Consider the following 15,080-nt stretch of genomic DNA (forward strand, 5'->3'; position numbering starts at 1 on the left):
AAGGTCATCCCTGTAGCCTCGTCAGCATTGATTCAGCATGCTGCTGAGTCTGTTGGCAGCCACCCCCGTGCAGCAGCCTCTTTGACCAGATCTGCTGTCCCAGAACCATGACAATCTGCTGCATCCAAACCTAGCGGTGCTGCACTTGACAGCCTGGCTGCTGCGCGGGTGAGTGGAGAGGAACGATGGTGTTCCGCTGGTGGCCAGCAAGTCCTGCTGGGCAGCAGGAAGCCTTCCACCCGAGCTACCTATGTAACTAAGTGGAAGGAATTTGCCTGTTGGGCCTCGGATTGTCACATCTGTGTGGAGGAGGCCCCACTGCAGGACATCCTGGACTATCTGCTGCACCTAACGCTCCAGGGCTTCTCGCTGTCTTCGGTCAAGGTTCACCTGGTGGCCAGTTTGGCGTTCCATTCTCCATTTCAAGGCAGGTCGGTCTTCGCCCACCCTATGACAGCACAGTTTCTGAAGGGCCTGGAGTGTCTCTACCCATATGTTGGGGATCCAGTACCCCCTTGGGATCTGAATCTTGTGCTGTCACCGCTCATGTGTCCCCCCCCTTCAAGCCTCTAGCTTCCTGCTCTCTCCTGCTTCTCTCCTGGAAGGTTTCCTTCCTAGTCGCCATAACTTCAGCCTGTTGAGTGTCCGAAATCAGAGCGCTAACATCTGAACCACCTTACGTGGCCATCTATAAGGACATGGTTCAGCTGCGTCTGCATCCGGCCTTTCTGTCCAAGGTCGTCTCCTAGTTCTATATTGGTCAAGACATATGCTTGCTGGTCCTCTGTCCTAAGCTCCATGAGACAGATGAGGAACGCAGTTTGCATACCCTGGATGTCAAACGCGCTCTGGCCTTCTACATAGACAGAATGAAGCTGTTCTGTAAGCCTACGCAGCTGTTTGTGGCAATTGCAGACAGGATGAAAGGTTGCCCTGTGTCTCCTCAAAGAATGTCATTGTGGATCACGGCCTGTATCCGCTACTGCTACAAGCTAAGGAATGTGCCCCCCACCGCCGATAGTGATGGCTCGTTCGATTAGGGCGCAGGCGTCTTTGGCAGCCTTCCTTGCTCAGGTGCCGATCCAGGAGATCTGTCTGGCTGTGACCTGGTCATCTGTCCACACATTCGCTTCACACTGTGCATTGACCCAGTAAGCTCAGAATGTCGCTGGCTTCGGCAGAGCTGTGCTACAAGCTGCATGACAGTGAACTCTGGGCCCACCTCTATTGATACTGCTTGTGAGTCACCTAGAATGGAATCGACATGAGCAAGCACTCGAAGAAGAAAAAACGGTTACCTACCTTTCGTAACTGTTGTTCTTCAAGATGTGTTGCTCATGTCCATTCCATTACCCGCCCTCCTGCCCCTCTGTCAGCATGTCAGCAAGAAGGAACTGAGACGGCGCAGGGCTGGTAGTGCCTGATATACTGCGGCATGAGCGCGGCACTCTAGGGAGCACCACAGCCAGCCCTATGGATACCGTTAAGGTAAAAATCTCCTCTGACTGCACACGTAGGCGCGCGCACACCTAGAATGGAATGGACCTGAGCAATGCATCTCGAAGAACAACAGTTATAAAAGGTAGGTAACCGTTTTTAATTCTTCTCAGCCCCCAGATAGTAGTAAAGTTTATTTTCCGTTTCTCAGCCTACTAGACGTCCAGACTCTTCTGATGACCGTCACATCATGACAAAACACTCTAGCATCTACCCAACAGAAGAGGAGCTGCAGGCCATCCAGAAGGTCGTCTCCCATTCTGAACGTGCTCTTAAGCTCGTCTCTGATTCATTGACAGAGCAAGAATCTGACAGAGAAGAAGATGATGAAGAGAGGGGGTAACAAACTTGCATAGACTCTTTCCATAGGTAGTTGCTGCAGTATTGTGGCAAGATGAGGTTGACACTTTTGGAGTGCTGGGGAAGTCATCATTCCAGAATAGCTGCAGTGTCTGTCGAAGGGGTTGGATAAAGAGGCCACATCAGCAAAATGAGAGTTTAAAAATGGCAAAAATGAATCCTCTCCTCACTCTCATTTGTGCATCTATATTTTGTTTGCCTAAACATTAGTGAGGGTAGAGATCGCAGAGCTTGCGATACATACAGAATTGGCTTCCTTACTTAGTGGCTTTAAATTCTGTTTTCTGTCCTGCAGCACTGATTGAAGTTAGATTAAAAAGGGTTATAGTAATGTCCAATTCCTGCAGAAAATGTTCCAGCTGTCCACAGCTGTCACACCACTTGGCACTTAATAGTCACTTCAAAAGTAATAAAACAAAAATAGTCTCCCCTCTGAACAGTTAGACATGGGGTGGTAGTGAAATCTTTACGCTATTTCAGTGTAATAGTTTAAATAAGAGTTCTGGAGAGTTCTTGTATTTAGATTTAAGTTAAAGGTTTCAAAATTACAATCAAAAGGCAAACGTGTAACTCATAGTGGACCTACCACTAAAGTTGCTTCAATGAATTTGTGCTGCAGCAGAACCAAAGAATTGCATGGAGATTTCAGTGTCTTTCTGTTTTAACAAATACAGTGCAGCAATTTACTTCAGGAGCAATATTGTTAATTGCCTTTTAGTTCTGCTTTTCAGATATTTTGGGGCTCCCTGTGATAGATTTTAAGGCTCAGATTCAATGTAGATAGCTCTGTTTGATGTTTTCCCACAACTTCTCTCCTCAACAGGAAAGCAGAAACTGCACCCCGAATTCTGAAAGGTGTAATGCGAGTTGGCATTCTGGCAAAAGGGCTTCTGCTCCAAGGAGACAGGAATGTTCATCTTATCCTACTCTCTGCCCAGAAACCTACACACACCCTCTTAAAGAACATCACAGAGCAGCTGCCCAAGCAGCTTTCAGTAAGAGTGGATCCTCCTTCGTTTCTGATTTCTAATGACACTTTCTCCTTTGCTATTTGTCAGGAAAAAGGATCCCTAGAGCATAGAATAATCCAGTACTGCTTATTGAAGATTAACAATATCCTAGTCTATGTACAAAACAAAATAGAAAAGACAGTTCCTGTGCTTAGCAACAGGCATTGTAACAGGGAACGTGTGCTGGGTTTTTTCTGCATTCCATCTCAAAATGTCAATTTCCATTCTAGTAGTAGGTAGCATAGTGGCGTGCTGCACTTGGTTTGGATGTCTTAGTTCAGTCCTTACAGGCTCTTACATCACAAAGCTAATACAGTTTGGCATAATTTGCATGATGGGACAATCTGCTCAGGAAAGTCTGAGGACTAGAATGACAGAGTTGCATATCAAGTTTGAGGTGCACTGGTAGGGCTGTGAAAAAGCCTGGCCAGTAAGGGCCTACTGCAAAAAAAGGGTATGCTGCCTATTATATATGTTTGTAGGGTTGTAGCTGGCGTGCTGGTCCCAGGATATATGAGAGACAAGATAGGTGATATTTTTTTATCGGACCAACTTCTGTTAGTGGAAGGGACTAGATTTCAAGCTACACACAGCTCTTCCTCAGGTCTTGAGAAGGTAGACGGTGTGTCTGAGCTAAATACAAGGTGAGACAGATTATTAAGCATAAGAGGTTCACATATGCTGTAGGAGACAGCAGTTTAAGGAATTGGGCAATTAAAGGTTAGCAGGCAGCAGAGTGTGTTACAAATTACTACAATAAACCATGAAACCAGTATCTTTGTTAATTCATGTTTTTTTAGTGTCCAGCAGAGTTATGAATTTAAGCTCCCGGGCATGTCCCTTGAAGGCGTTATGTGGGATTCCTTTGAGGACAAGGACTGAGGTCAGACATGGAGTGATAACTTTGTGAAAAGTGCTCGCCCATAGCTGATGTGGTGTTCTGTCGCTATCATTTTTCTGCATGGTTTCATTTGAGAGCGTAGTGATTGTCTGGTTTCACCCACATAGTAGTTGTGGCATTTGATGCACTGGATGAGGTACACCACATGATGTGATAAGCATGTGTAGGATCCATAGATCTTGAAAGTTGTATTGTGGGAGGTACTGATCATTGTATCAGTGGAGATATGTCTGCATGTTTTGCACCTGTTCTGGCAGGAACTGGTGCTGCTTTGAGTTGGTGTGTCTTGGTCTGGTTGGAGCTTGCTTCTGATGACAAGCTTGGTAAGGTTGGGGTGTTATTTGAAAGTCAGAAGAGGGAGTTTGGGGAAGATTTCTTTCAGGATACAGATGTGTCCATGTCTGACCTCTGTCCTCATCCTCAAAGGAAACCCACATAATACCTTCAAAAGACAAGTCTGGGAACTTAAATTCATACCTCTATTGTACACAAAAAATTACAGACTTAACACACACACACTGGTTTTATGGTGTGTTACAACAATTTGTAGCACACCCTACTGCCTCCTAACCTTGAATTGCCCACTTCATTTAAAGTGGTCTTATACTGCATGTGTGAGCCTCTTATGCTTAACAACCTGTCCCACCTTGTATTTAGCCCAGACGCTCTGTCTACCTTCTCCAGACCAGAGGAAGAGCTCTGTATAGCTCAAAAGCTTGTGCCTTCCTTCAACAGGAGTTGATCCTATAAAAGATATTATCTCACCCATTTTTTCTACTAATGTAATTGAAACTGATGCTACATCATTCCTAGCTTTTAAACTATATTAGTCAATTTCTTTCTTGAACAAAAAAATCACCAAATACGATTTTTTTTAAATAGTGGGGTGTAGAGATAATGCTGGCACATGAACTTGAAGGTGAAACAAATGAAGTTTTGTTCTTTTAACTTTCTAGACGTTAACTGAAGATGAGTATGAAGTTTCATCCGATGCTGAGGAAGCAAGTATACTCATCTGTTCGTACAAGGAACCAAAAATGCAGGTCACAATTTCAGTCACATCTCCTCTCATGAGAGAGGATGCTTCTGCTGACGAAGGTGAGTAAATCATTGATGGTTTAAAATTTTGTGTGTGAAAGGTTTGATGTACTAAATAGGTAATAATTTCAAAATGAAATAACCATGGTGACTGAGCAGATATTTTGATTTGTTGATTTGGTTACTACTGTCAGAATACTTTCAAAGTGACAAAATCAGGCGGCCGAAATCCTCCTAAAACTCCTGTGCTGCTTTTTCCCTTCACCTTCCTGAATGGGGAGGCAGAAGATGGATGGAGTTAGTTGTATTCGAGATTTAACTTTATACATCTGCAGACCTAATTGCTGTAATTTGCTAATAGAGATTTTTGTGCTGCTCACAATGCTTTCAGAAACACATTCTCATTTGAAAAAGACTGGTTGCTTTTGATGGAGGAGACAGTGATCTCTAATCACAATGCAGTCGGGCTTCAGTCTGTGGATACGATTTAGAAACTACAGTATGCTAGTTTGATAACTATTAGTAACAAAAAGTTATGCTTGTGTTATGGTCTTTCACAGCAACTCTTGGTCGCGAAAGCTTTGTAAGTAAATGGTGCAAAGAGAAATTCATATATTTCTTTCCTCTTAGAAGCAGCAGCAGAATCTCAGCCTGACCCCTGTGATATTTTGAGTCAACAGAAATGCCTAGAGTCATTGGCTGCCCTTCGTCATGCTAAATGGTTCCAGGTAAAGAGCTTTTCGAAGCACTGAGATGTGTTGTGCAGTTTCCCATTGATTTGCTAGTCGGGTAGAAGGAGAGGGCGGGAGGGGGAAGGAGGCCCAGTTTTGTGCTGCAGAGCTGACCATGTTTATTCAAAGTGTAACTGATGCTATTGGGGGCATCTTCTGTATAATGACCCCAACATTCTTGTGTACACATTCCAACTCATCCTCTCCACAGCACAGTAACTTAAAATAGGAATATTTCTAGAATATAAATGAGCCCGTTCCTGTTTTTTGTTGGGTTTTGGTGAAAATAAATCCTGCTGAAGCAAAATATTTTATCTTTATTCTGGCAGGCTAGAGAAGGCTGCATATGTCAACTTCTGTTAGTAAATGGATCTGAGAGGATCCTTTTATATGTCACCCTCACCACCTGGCTTAGAAATGCTCTTTTAAACCCTAAACTTTCAAGTACAACTAACGATTGTTTAAGACCCACTGATCTTCTTTTGTCCTTTGACTGCAGAGGTATTAATTTCCAATTCATCTTGAGTGGTTTCTTACAACATATTAATTCCTTATGCTAAACAAACCTTGTATTTAGCTGTGACACACGTGTACTTTTCCCACATCTGAAGAAGAGCTCTGTGTCAGCTTGCAAGCTTGTCTCTCTCATCAATGGAAGTTGGTCCAATAAAAGATACTACCCCACCTTGTCTCTCTAGTTGTTTAAGAAATACTTATAAAATCCACCACCATAATTAGCACTGTGCAGCAACCCCAACAGAAAAGCAAGAGCTGAATAGATCCTTAAAGAGAACATGGCCGTTGGTCTCTCCAGGACGCTTGCGATCCATTGGCTAGTGGAGAAGTGAAGCCTGCCCAGTTCTGATCATTCTTTACCTGCTTTGTGGATAAGTAGAGGATTTGAGTATTCAGAGCTGCCAGTCTAACGCCTTTTGCTAGCACTGACTCAACAAATAATGTTGCTTACCCTGAGTGTGTGCAAAATGTTGAACACAATTGGTGTAGCCTTCTTTTAACTAGATAGGTTAGTTTCTTTATCCCTTTTGGTTTTGTGTTCTACCTCAGCATTTTTTTAGAATGCCAGTGCCCCATTGCATTTTTTACATGGAGTAGTACACAGTGGAAACTTTGCTCCATGTGAAGTCAAATGGTTTAATATTCAGATAAGGAGAATATTTTCTTCAGACTCTAAGATACTTTTAATGAGTTTTGTTTTGTTGCTTGTATGACTTAGGTTTTTATTGTCTTAGATATTTTCTGTTAGCAAACAGTCTCCTTTATTTCCATAAAGGCTAGAGCTAACGGTCTGCAGTCATGTGTGATTATCATCAGGGTTCTGCGAGATCTTTGCCAGCGTGTACCAACATGGGGGGCACTTCCAGATTGGGTAAGAAGACCGAAGCCTTTTCTGTGACACCCTTCCTTTGATTGCTATCATGTAAGACGCTTGTAGCAACAGTGATGATTATCAGGGACATTGAAATGAAGTAAAAGATAAGCTAACCACACAAGTACATTGGATATATAGGGCTGAATCTGTTGACGTTCATGACAAAGCCTACTGACCTCAGTAGGTCCCAGAGCATGGTCTACGTTTACCTTCTTTTTTCTATAGACTAACAAGAAGACTGCTGCTCAGCAATAGGGAATCCATCCTCCATAGCCTCTTCACCAAAGCAAATTTATGTAGTTATTCAATTCCAGTTCCTCTTGCGGGGGTGGAGAATGAGACAGTTTAAAAATAATTAGTGCATATCTGCAGTCATCTCGGATTTTCAACTTCATACTTGGCTATTACAAGTATGGTGCCACAGCCCATGTCTGCAGGCCACATGCACAGTATGATTTAGCTAGAGCTGTGAGAGAGGAGGTCCCTTTCCTCAGAATGTGAACAGCCACACCAGCATGACTGTAGACACTGTATACAGAGTCAGATATGTGTTTAATATACAAACTCCTCACACAGCTGAGCTCTAAATCCACTATGCTGTATGGGTTACGTGCTCCATGCATACCTGGAACTCTCTCCTCTCACAGGGCTTCCAGGAGTCCTATTCATATTAAGCATATAAATACTCTGTAGAGAGTAGTTTGTCTATTTCAGAGAGTCTTAAACAACTGGGGAAGCTAGTTGGATTTTATTTATTGTAAACCATACATACTTAGAAAACCTTCTGCCATACTAGCTACTGCATTAGTCTAACTTGTGGATTCCTCAATAAATACTAGGAACACATTTTATCCCTCCAGTGTAATTGAACCCTGGTGTCAATTTTGGTGTTGGTCTTGTTCATCTGCCTTTGTTGCCTTTGTGCTGCTGGTTTAGGAGCAGTTGAGGGACTTGCTTTCATTATATTTGGCTGAAGAAATGAACCTAACCTTTGGAGAGAGACCCCACTGGTACTTACTTATACAATAGTCCCCTCTTTCTGCACATGTGCAGTTAACCTGTGGTAGCGGGATGAATTGGCTTCTTGAGAGGGAAGCACGTGTGCTTTCTTCACCTTGCTACCCCTTCTCTTCCAGCTCTTACCGCGGCTGGAAGATTGTAAGTACCATGTGCCCAAAACTGTCTTACTGTGTGTATACAATGTCTAGTACAATGGGATCTTGATTGGGAACTTCTAGTGCAACTGTAATACTACTGATGATGATTGGACAAAACTTTCTAATATTGTAGTATTAGAATCATATAAACATAATAGGAAAGCTGGATAAAAGGTGACAGGTTTCACTGGTAGACGCCTATAGGTTTACAAAATAATTTAATAAACAAGTGATGATAAACTTTAACATTTTTAGAAAAGTGCCAGTAAATAGCAGGGCAATTGTCAACTAATAAATGCCCAAAGAAACCATAGAGGAGCCGGTCTAAATGGTCCCATGTAGCATACAGTGGTCCAAATCCTTTGGTCAGTCCTAATTAAGTGACCAGACTGCTGTAAATCCTCTAGGTGCAGAATTCTATTATGTGACTTGCTAAAGAGAGTTTTTAGAAATAAGTTAGTAGCCAACTCTGAACTGAGTTGTGAATTCTCTTGAGCTCAACCTTGCAAAGTTCTATTGGTCCATTCTCTCAGCCAAATAATTTTTGTTGACAAGCAAGTAAAATGTTTTCATTATTATTGTCCTAGCACAAGTAGACGAGAAGGGTTTTTTGCAGGAGCTTAGATGTTCGTGATGGTTTTACAAGGTTGCCTTAGCAGTATCTTGAGTCTAGTTTCAAGGAACTAAAAAGCAAAACACAGCACTAAAAAAAGGATTCTTTGCCTTCTGCAGAGGCTGCGCGCCTTTTGTGGAGGACACACCATTGCTTATATTTTTAAGAAACTGTATTTTAGCTTCATTTCCTCATTTAAAAAGTCAACCCTGATTTTGTCCTTCCTGCAGGCAATGGAACTTCTTGTAGAAAAGGCTTTAAGTAGTGCAACAAGTCCGCTAAGTCCTGGAGATGCCATGCGCCGAGTTCTTGAATGTGTAGCCACAGGAACACTCTTGATGGGTCAGTTCTAAACTAATAGCTGTAATGTCGCTCCCCTAAATCTTTGAAACGGTGGATTGGGCCATCTGTGTTGTCATCCTGCAGTACATGCTACATTTTGTGATGGTTTCCCACTAAACAGATGTTAAAGTATGGCTGTTGAAATAAACTCTGTCCGCAGCACTGATTCTGGGACTCCATGGTATTGGTAGCTCTGCTTTCAGAAAGTGGCAGATGTGTTGTATGTGCCTTTTTGATTGAAGGGAAGGCGCTGATTATTTTTTATTTTGAAGTGCTTAAAGAGATTCAGATAGTTTAGGCCCAACACTTGTGTGTGCATTAATAATATTGCTCTCATTAAAACTTCAAAGCAATATTTAAAAACATATAAAACCCAAGCACTTCAGCATTCTATGCCAGTCCCTGAGAATACAGAATTGAAACTGACTAGTGAGGTTTCCATGTTCCTTGAGTGAAGTGCAAAAAAGTAACCAAACAGCATAACTAGTGAAAAGCAATGTCCGTGGTACTGTAACTAACACTGTACGTTAGGAAAGTGTGATTTTTTTTTTTTAAACGTCTTTTCTTAAACCCTGATCATAGTGAGTTTTAGAGTTGTGGTTCCTTCTTCCCCTTGCATTCAGATGGACCTGGGCTACAAGATCCCTGTGAGAAAGATGAAATGGATGCTCTAGAGACTATGACCAGTCAGGAACGAGAGGATATTACAGCCAGTGCACAGGTAGATAAGACAGTTATTTCTAATAGCATTGAGAAGGAAACTAGTAGAAGTATTCTATAAAGTGAAGCATCTGTTATACATCGGTATTTGAGGTTACTCTATCCTTTCCAGTTAAGGTTTTGAAAACAGCTACCGCACCCATGGTAAGGGACAACCTCTGGTTTGCAATTGTATGTGTTTGTGACCCCAAAAGCCATGTTAACAACTCTGTGACCCTGAAAGCTGCACCTAATTTACACACTTCTTTAAAAATAAATACATCAATGTGAAAAATACCTCACATTGAAGAGTAAAGTTGCCCTTAAAGAGAGTTAAGTCAGTTTCAGCATTGCATTTGCCCCCCAAGTCTCTCTACCCATTTTTTAGTCGTATTTTCAAAACCATTTTCTCTCCCGTGTGGCTTGAAGGGATTAAGGGGTAAATACATAAAAACAAGGGGAAACTGACTATAGGGAAAACCAGTGAAATGGACTAGAAAACACAGAATTGTCAAAAAGTAAACGCAATGAAAAAAATATTATTTTTCTCTAATCTTGTTAGCCATCTTTAGTGGTTAGTGTAAAGGTAACAGGTGAAGTAAAAAAAAAATCAAATAAGTCCATGTGTTCTTTAAGTTAATACCGTAAAAAATGTTCACAACCATATTTCTTTATAATACTGTTAATTTTCTTAATGAATAGTGTGGTAGTTCTTTACGTCCACCGGCATCAAAAACTGCCAGTTTAATCAGATTTTACGTGGAGAGGCGAGCTGTGCACTGCATTTTTTTGATCGCAGTATCTAAAATCTGCTCCTGCTGGCCACGTAAGCAATGGTATTATTATCAGTCAAAGATTCTTAGGATGTTGGCAGGCAATGTCATGCAATTTTAAAATAAAATCTTATTGCAAGCCAGCCACTGCATGGTAGAAAAAATTAAAAATGCTTTTAGTGCATGTAATATTGCCTGACATCACCAGAGCAGTAGGCTGAAGTCAGATATTTGATTTAGGAATTCACACTGATCTCTGTTTCTGAGCTAAGTATTGCCTGTGTGTAGAACAACCTTGGTAGGCTTACCAGCTAAATATAGAACTTTCACCTTTCTGGCTTGTATTAAAATCAAGACTTTAGATTAAATATTCCTATGTGGACTCTGTAGAGCATTTCCTACTTAGACCCCAGTGAATAATGAGAGTACCTAAAAAAGATGTCGAGGACTAAAGGATTGGGGAGTTAGAATCACTTGTGTCGGTATAGCAGGCAGGAGATCATTCCAGGATGGATCAGTGTGGGATGTGAGAAGACTGCTGCTATTTGTACGCTGTTTCTTGTACTAAACAAATTACAGTAGTTTCTAGCTCTTCATTGGGCTTTGGGAACAGTCTTTTTAAGAGCTAGAAACTATTGTAAAGATTTGCATTGATTTCAGCAGGTTTTGGTTCAGGACAAACATTTTTAGGCCTGATTTTTCGGAAGAACTGACTAGCTCAGCTTTCACTGATTTTAATTGATATTATGAGCTCTCAGCAGCTTTGTAATAAGGTCCTTTATATTTTTGTATCTGTGCTTGATATTTAGAATACGTTGTCATTAACTTTAAACTCCAGCCTGCAGTGTGTGACTATAAAGGCTGCTATACACAGAAGATACTGTAGGCTATGTAGTATCAGCCATGTCATGCCTACTAACTACTGTCCTGACAATGGTACCATCCTTAATGTTTCTTCTGCTTCCTCCTCTAGCATGCTTTAAGGATGCTAGCTTTCAGGCAGATACACAAAGTACTTGGAATGGACCCTTTGCCACCTCCTAAAAATAGACTTAATGCACGTAACAGAAAAAGGAGACGAGACACCAGTGAGACAGCTGAGGGCGAGGGCGACGGGAAGAAGGACAAAAAAGAGGAAGATGATGATGCCTAACCACTGTTGTAGCATTTGCTGAGATAATGTTCACATGACTTTAATTTTTTATATATAAATATGAGTTGCTGTTTAGTCTACGACATTTGGCAATTTTAGTGTTTTTCCCCTTGAAATAACGTACTGTAGATTTGTTTTAAATTGTGCTTAAATCATTACAGAAATTGCATCATTCCATAAGAGTAAAGTTGATTATGGCAACAGTCCCTCTCCCTCTATTACGTTCCCTTCCTGTGCGCCGCCCCCCGCTCTCCCTCCACTCCAAAAGAAACCCTCCCCACAGCAAAATAGGTAGATTGAGACAGGCACTTTTTTTAAACTCTGGTATTTCTCTTAAGCTTTAAATATGTCCCATGACATGTAAAGAAAAACACAAGTTTATTGGGTTTGTATCTTTAAAAAGTTGTATCCTTGTTCACTTTAGATGTCCAGCCTGAAATTGGAGGCAGTTTCTTGCTGGATCTGGAGTGTCTGTCTGAAATTGACAAGTTTGATTTGATTTTTTTTTTTTTTTTTTTTTGGAAGGGGATCTTGCACTTTGTGCGCTCCCACTTTGGGGCAGTGAAGTGGGTGCTGCATTGTAAAGAGGTACATAAGCTGCTTGCTCAGAGCCATTTTTGGCAAACCAGCCAACTTATAAATGACAGTTGGCAGTAGAAATGAGAGTCTGAAATGTTTAATTCCCTTGGATTTATAGTTCTCCATTAGACACAGCACAGTGTACTTAAAAACACCCCTGTAAAACATGCTGTCTAAAACAAAAAAAAGAGGGGAAAAAACTGGAACGGTTTCTCCTGTTTGGTATTGTGGTTTGCAACTTTGCATAATTTTTTCTCTTCCGGGAAAGCAAAAAATATGTTCCAGTAGAGGTGACACTATGAGTAGGGGTAAGTGCTACTCTAACCAGTCTGAAGCGGTGGTGCTAAGAATAGGGCCAGAGTGCTAACTTTCTAATACCCGTTACATGACAGTATAATCACTAACCACAGAGATTCTCTGCATACCAATGAGTGCCTTCTAAAGAGAGGTGGCCAGGACTCACACAGGGAAAAAGCTGCTGCTTGTTGTTGGTTTTTGTTTTTTTGTTTTTTTAAATCGGCACAGTTTCACATCTAGTCTATTTTTAAAGCCAGGCATTTCTCAGCAGCACCTCTCGGAAATAGAAAATTTCAGGCTTTGATAGCTCTGCTTGTTTGGGCTACCATTCCATAAAATCTACTGCTGCTGAGCAAATGAAGGGGGTCCTAGCTGCACTGACAGAAACGGGGGCGAAGGGCTTGGTCTCAGCACGTGGTGTACAGCCAGCAGGCCCATCTGGGAAAGCTGATAGCCTAGCGTTGGGCAGCCAGTAGTGATTGGATCAACCTGTTTCTATGTGGAGGGTTTCTCAATTGGTTGCCCAATGGCATTTTTTTTTTAAAGAACTTTTATTTTGACAATGTTGTGTTCTAGGGTCACTTGACATGGTTCATTTGGTTCTTTTATGTGTGTTTAAAGGACGGCCTGTAACGTGGCTTTAATATTTGAATGTCTTTGTAGTGCTACCTGGAAAAAAGGAGAAAAAAGAAAAATAAAATAAAGGAGTTATGCTTCCATTTTCTATGTAACGTCTAGTGTTTAACCAGTGAATCCCACTAGCACAGTGGTCCCCAAACTTTTCAGGGTCGCGCCCGCCTTACCCCATCAACCTTCCACGGCTCCCAGCACAGGGGTAAAGGGACCACAGCTAAGGGTGGATCTGGGCAGGGAGCGGGGCTGGGAACAGAGCCATGGTGAGGGGCCGAGGCTGAGAGCAGGGGTGGAGACCCAGCCCAGGCTATGGTGGGGGGGCTGCAGTCTGCAGCTGAGCCCACAGCCACGTGCTGTTCCACTCTTGTCCCCAGTCTTGGCCCTGGGTCGGGAGCAGAGCTGCAGTGTGGACCAGCATCTGGGTGTGGGGTGGAGCTGGGTGGCGCTCCCTCCCTATGGAGGCTGGCCCAGGCCCCGCCACAGCCTCCCGGAACTTTCCGGCGCGTCCCATAGTTTGGGGTACTCTGGATTAACAAGTGATCACAAGTCACGTAGCTGATTGGATGGATGGTGATTATCCCAAGCTCTCAGCACTTCAACTTCACACCCAGATCCTCATTTAAACCTTGTTTTTATAACTCTATTAATACTTTGGTTTGGGTTTTCTAACATTATTCAGCATTTTTAATCTCAACAGCAAATTCTTGGATTATCTTTTTAATGAAAAATACTTGTTCTGTTCACCATTAAATACAACTCAGCTGAGCTTCCCGTTAAAAGCACATTAAGTTGTTTTTTTTCCTTGAACCCCTGGGGAGAAGACCAAAACCCTTTTGTATCTGTATGTCAAATTGAAGTGAATCTCTCCCCAAGAAAAGGGGTAAGTTGGAACTGTGAACAAAGGTTTAGGTTTATATTTGTGAAAATGGTTGGATTGGCTGCAGCTGATGATGAATTCCTTAGGACAGCAATTCTGGGCTCAGGTCCTGAGCTCCAAGAAATCACACCCAAGACAGTGTGATGAGTTGAAAGTCTCGTGAGGACTAGAATTATTGCATTCCATGCCAAGGTGCTACACGAATGCTCTCTTGCGGTTGTAAGGCAACAGCAGTGAACATAGAAAAGTTTCTCTTTGTGCATAGACCTTCTGTGGCCTGATTGGGGCTCTTCAGGTTACATTTGCATTCTCCTCTTTAGGCAGTTGTGACCCATCAGCGGTGTTTTGCTGGCTGATTGGTATATCCTATGGAAGCTGAAGGTTTCCTTTAGTAACCGCCTAGCTCAGGGCGTGGTGATAGTGAGGAAATGATTTTGCAAATTAGTTCATGTTTATATGCTGGTTTAAGATAAGAGTGTAGGGAGAAGCAGGAGAAGAGCTTCAAATTCTAAGCACTGAGAGCAGATCAATGTGATACAAGATGGTCAGCCGGTCTGACACATCTTCTGAGACAGCTCCACACCGAGAAACTAGCCCTTGCTAATTTAGAGCTTATATATGCCATTTGTAAACTATATTTGATTCAAGGCCTTCTCAGTTTATGGAGAAAGCTTACATTGGCCCTTTAAAGAGTTTGTGCTCTCGAATATGGTGTGGTATTTGTCTGGCTGTCCCATCTCACTGACACTGATGAAACCCACATTAGGTTATTGTTTCGATTGCATTAAATGAACTTCTGTTCTTTGCCTTCTATGTACGATCTTGAGAGTTGTGCCAGGTAACAGAATATTCCAGAGTGATTAATGTACAATAATGTGGGTTTTGTTTTTAAGTTATTCCTTGTTTCCCATAAATTGGTTGCTGTTCTTTCCATAATGATGATGATCCTGTGTTCTGAAGATTCTCCCCTGCACGCCTGTCTTGGAAAATGGAAAAATAAAAGCTTGAAACCTTCCAACATTTCAAATAA

At 42.0% G+C, this 15,080-nt stretch overlaps 1 protein-coding gene across 1 annotated transcript in view; it reads left to right on the forward strand.

Moving 5' to 3' along the window:
- Positions 1-4,814: 4,814 nt before the first annotated feature.
- The window catches only part of MATK (megakaryocyte-associated tyrosine kinase), a 47,096-nt gene continuing 36,830 nt past the window's right edge, over positions 4,815-15,080 (forward strand). The window contains exons 1-2 of the mRNA XM_065578345.1: positions 4,815-4,866; positions 5,437-5,534. Of these exons, the coding sequence (XP_065434417.1) occupies positions 5,525-5,534 (10 nt within the window). The 5' untranslated portion in view covers positions 4,815-4,866; positions 5,437-5,524. The remainder of the gene's footprint in view (positions 4,867-5,436; positions 5,535-15,080) is intronic.

Source organism: Chrysemys picta, chromosome 25 (assembly GCF_011386835.1).
Source record: "Chrysemys picta bellii isolate R12L10 chromosome 25, ASM1138683v2, whole genome shotgun sequence".
In the NCBI taxonomy this organism is placed as follows: Eukaryota; Metazoa; Chordata; order Testudines; family Emydidae; genus Chrysemys; species Chrysemys picta.